This window comes from Sorex araneus, chromosome 6 (genome assembly GCF_027595985.1).
Source record: "Sorex araneus isolate mSorAra2 chromosome 6, mSorAra2.pri, whole genome shotgun sequence".
Lineage (NCBI taxonomy): Eukaryota > Metazoa > Chordata > Mammalia > Eulipotyphla > Soricidae > Sorex > Sorex araneus.
In genome coordinates, this window is record NC_073307.1 from 153,424,697 (window position 1) to 153,427,477 (window position 2,781).

Consider the following 2,781-nt stretch of genomic DNA (forward strand, 5'->3'; position numbering starts at 1 on the left):
TCCTGACTTTTGGATATTTATGAAAGATCCCATTCCTTTTCTAGCCATGATTGATAAATATTTGATTGTTCTAAATTGATTTAAACTCCAATCATCCCACGTACCTTCTCTTCCCCTGCCAAACCAGGGTTTAGGATGAAAATATTCTTTGTCGGGAGGACCAAACTCAGTAGCCCTAGAGATTGAACCTAAGGACTCCCCTGAAACATGACGAACTTCAATAGCATGAGCAAACTCCTAGCCTTCAGGATAAAAATATATATAATTGATCTAGGGCATCCCATATAGTTGCCCGAGCATGCTAGGAGTGATCCTTAGAAACAAAAGCTGGAGCAAACGAGCACTCTTCATATGACAAGGATGACTAAAAGAAGAAAAAAACATTTATATGATCCTGAGAAGTGCCAACTTTCATGGAATTTTTGAAAGAGAGAACCAAGCGTGGAATATTTTAAGATTTAAAAGGGACTTAAAGTTTACAGGGGAAATGTCTCATTTCTATCGCCCTCTTCACAGCATCCTTTACCTCTTTGTTTCTCAGACTGTAAATCAATGGGTTTAGCATGGGAATCACGAGTGTATAGAACACAGCAACCACCTTCTCCTGTTCTACTGAATACTGGGAGCTCGGTTGAATGTAACTGAAGCTTAAGGTGCCGTAAAATATGGACACCGCAGTCAGGTGAGAGGCGCAGGTGGAGAAGGCTTTCTTCCTGCCTGATGCCGAGCGGATCCTCAGGATAGCAAAAACAATAAACACGTAAGAAATGATCACAACCAAGAAGGTCGCCATGGCAATAACTCCGGAGAATGTTAAGAGTAACATCTCATTCATGGAAGTATCTGAACATGACAGTTTCAGGAGTGAGGGAATATCACAGAAAAAGTGACTGACAACATTCAGCCTACAGAAGGACAAGCGACTCAAGCTTATTGTGTGAACTAATGAATTCATTGTCCCACCTACCCACGATCCAATCATCAGTCCTACACAGGTCTTCTTAGACATGGCTACCGTATAAAGCAAAGGATTCGCAATAGCTACATAACGGTCATAGGCCATCACCGACAGCAGGAAGCCTTCTGTTGTAACAAACATTCCAAAACACAAATGCTGTATGATACAAGCAGTGAAAGAAATGGTTCCCTTTACAACCATGAGGTTAATCAGCATCTTGGGTGCAATTGTGGATGAGTAGCAGGCATCTACCAAGGAGAGGCAACTCAGAAAAAAGTACATGGGAGTGTGGAGTTTGGGAGTGATTCGGATTATGAAGATCATGCCCAGATTTCCCACCAAAGTGACTGTATAAACTACCAGGAACAACACAAACAGCCAAACTTTCAGTTCATCCCGATCTGTCAATCCCAAGAGGATGAACTCAGTAACAACAGTAAAATTCTCTTCAGCCATTTGTTTCTTTCAATAGAATCTATTGGAATAAAAAATTAACAGTGAAATTTATTAGTGGAAACAAAATAGAAATAATACAATATTTGAGGGGTGAAGAGCTTTGCTTTGAGTCTGATATTCGTAATAATAAAACTTCCAAGTAGACCTGATGGCCTGTCATTCTCTTCCCAGAAAATACTCAGGAAACCATTTTATTGAATGATGCTTTAATTTTTTGTTTTGTTTTATGCCTCTTGCTTTGCTTTGATTTTGGTTTTTTGGCTACCCCAGAGATACTCCTGGCTCTGCACTAAGGAATTACTCCTGGAGATGCTCAGGGGACCACATGGTATGCCCAGATCAAACGTAGATCAGTCATGTGCAAGGAAAGCACCTTATCCTCTGTACTATTAGTCCAGCCCCTGATACTTCCATTTTGAATAAATTTATCTGAGGTCATCACCGTCACTGTCACTGTAACCCATTGCTAGACTTGTTTGTTACTGTTTTTGGCATGTTGAATAAGCCTCGGGAAGCTTGTCAGGCTCTGCCGTGTGGGTTAGATACTCTCGGTAGCTTGCTGGGCTTTCCGGGAGAGGCGGCAGAATCGAACCCGTGTTGGCTGCGTTCAATGCAAATGCTCTACCACTGTGCTATCGCTCTAGCCCATCAGAGGTAATATATGTGAAAAACATTTGCCCTTACGAGCTTCAGTCTACCTCCGTGACTACTGCTGTCTACTACAATAGCAAGGTGAAATTAACATGAAAAACTACTAATGGCAATGGAAATTCATAAAGTGTACATATATGTGTATGCATATATATTATTGGAAAATTGGAGTGTTTAATCAGTAAAATTTTCTTCTGAGAATTTTCTTTTTCAGTGCAGTCATTTTATTAACAAGTCTGTAAAATTATATTAATTTTGAAGGTATACAAGGAATTATCCAAAAGTATATCTTTATAGACATCAAAGTGGCCACAGCTAGGATATATAATGAACTTTCAAGTACCTACTGTGATGGCAAATAAACAGATCAAAGAGTCTAGCCTTTGTGACCATCAGCAGCTTTGACCACACCCAATACTAAAACCCAGATGACAGAAACCTGCCTCTGGCATGACACCTATTTCATGTTGCCAGATTGTGCTCCAAGGAAATGACCCAATAGCCATCCAGGAGCCACCCTACAAGTCTCTCTGATAATGAGAGCATAGGCATGCCAGATCTTTGCCATAGAAAGACCAAATGGATAAAAATTTCTTTTTATGACATGCTTAATAGTTTTAGTACATTAAATGGAAAAACTAGATCAGGATACTCACCAAATACTTTGATACCTCACATTCTTCATCCTATAATATATATTTTAAATATATTAGGCT

At 39.7% G+C, this 2,781-nt stretch overlaps 1 protein-coding gene across 1 annotated transcript; it reads right to left on the bottom strand.

Annotated features, from left to right (window-relative positions):
- Nucleotides 1–469: 469 nt before the first annotated feature.
- LOC101558658 (olfactory receptor 5J2) lies at nucleotides 470–1,414 on the bottom strand. Its single transcript, XM_004620420.2, has one exon. It carries the CDS (start codon nucleotides 1,412–1,414, stop codon nucleotides 470–472), a length of 945 nt encoding a protein of 314 aa, XP_004620477.2.
- Between the last annotated feature and the right edge of the window lie 1,367 nt (nucleotides 1,415–2,781).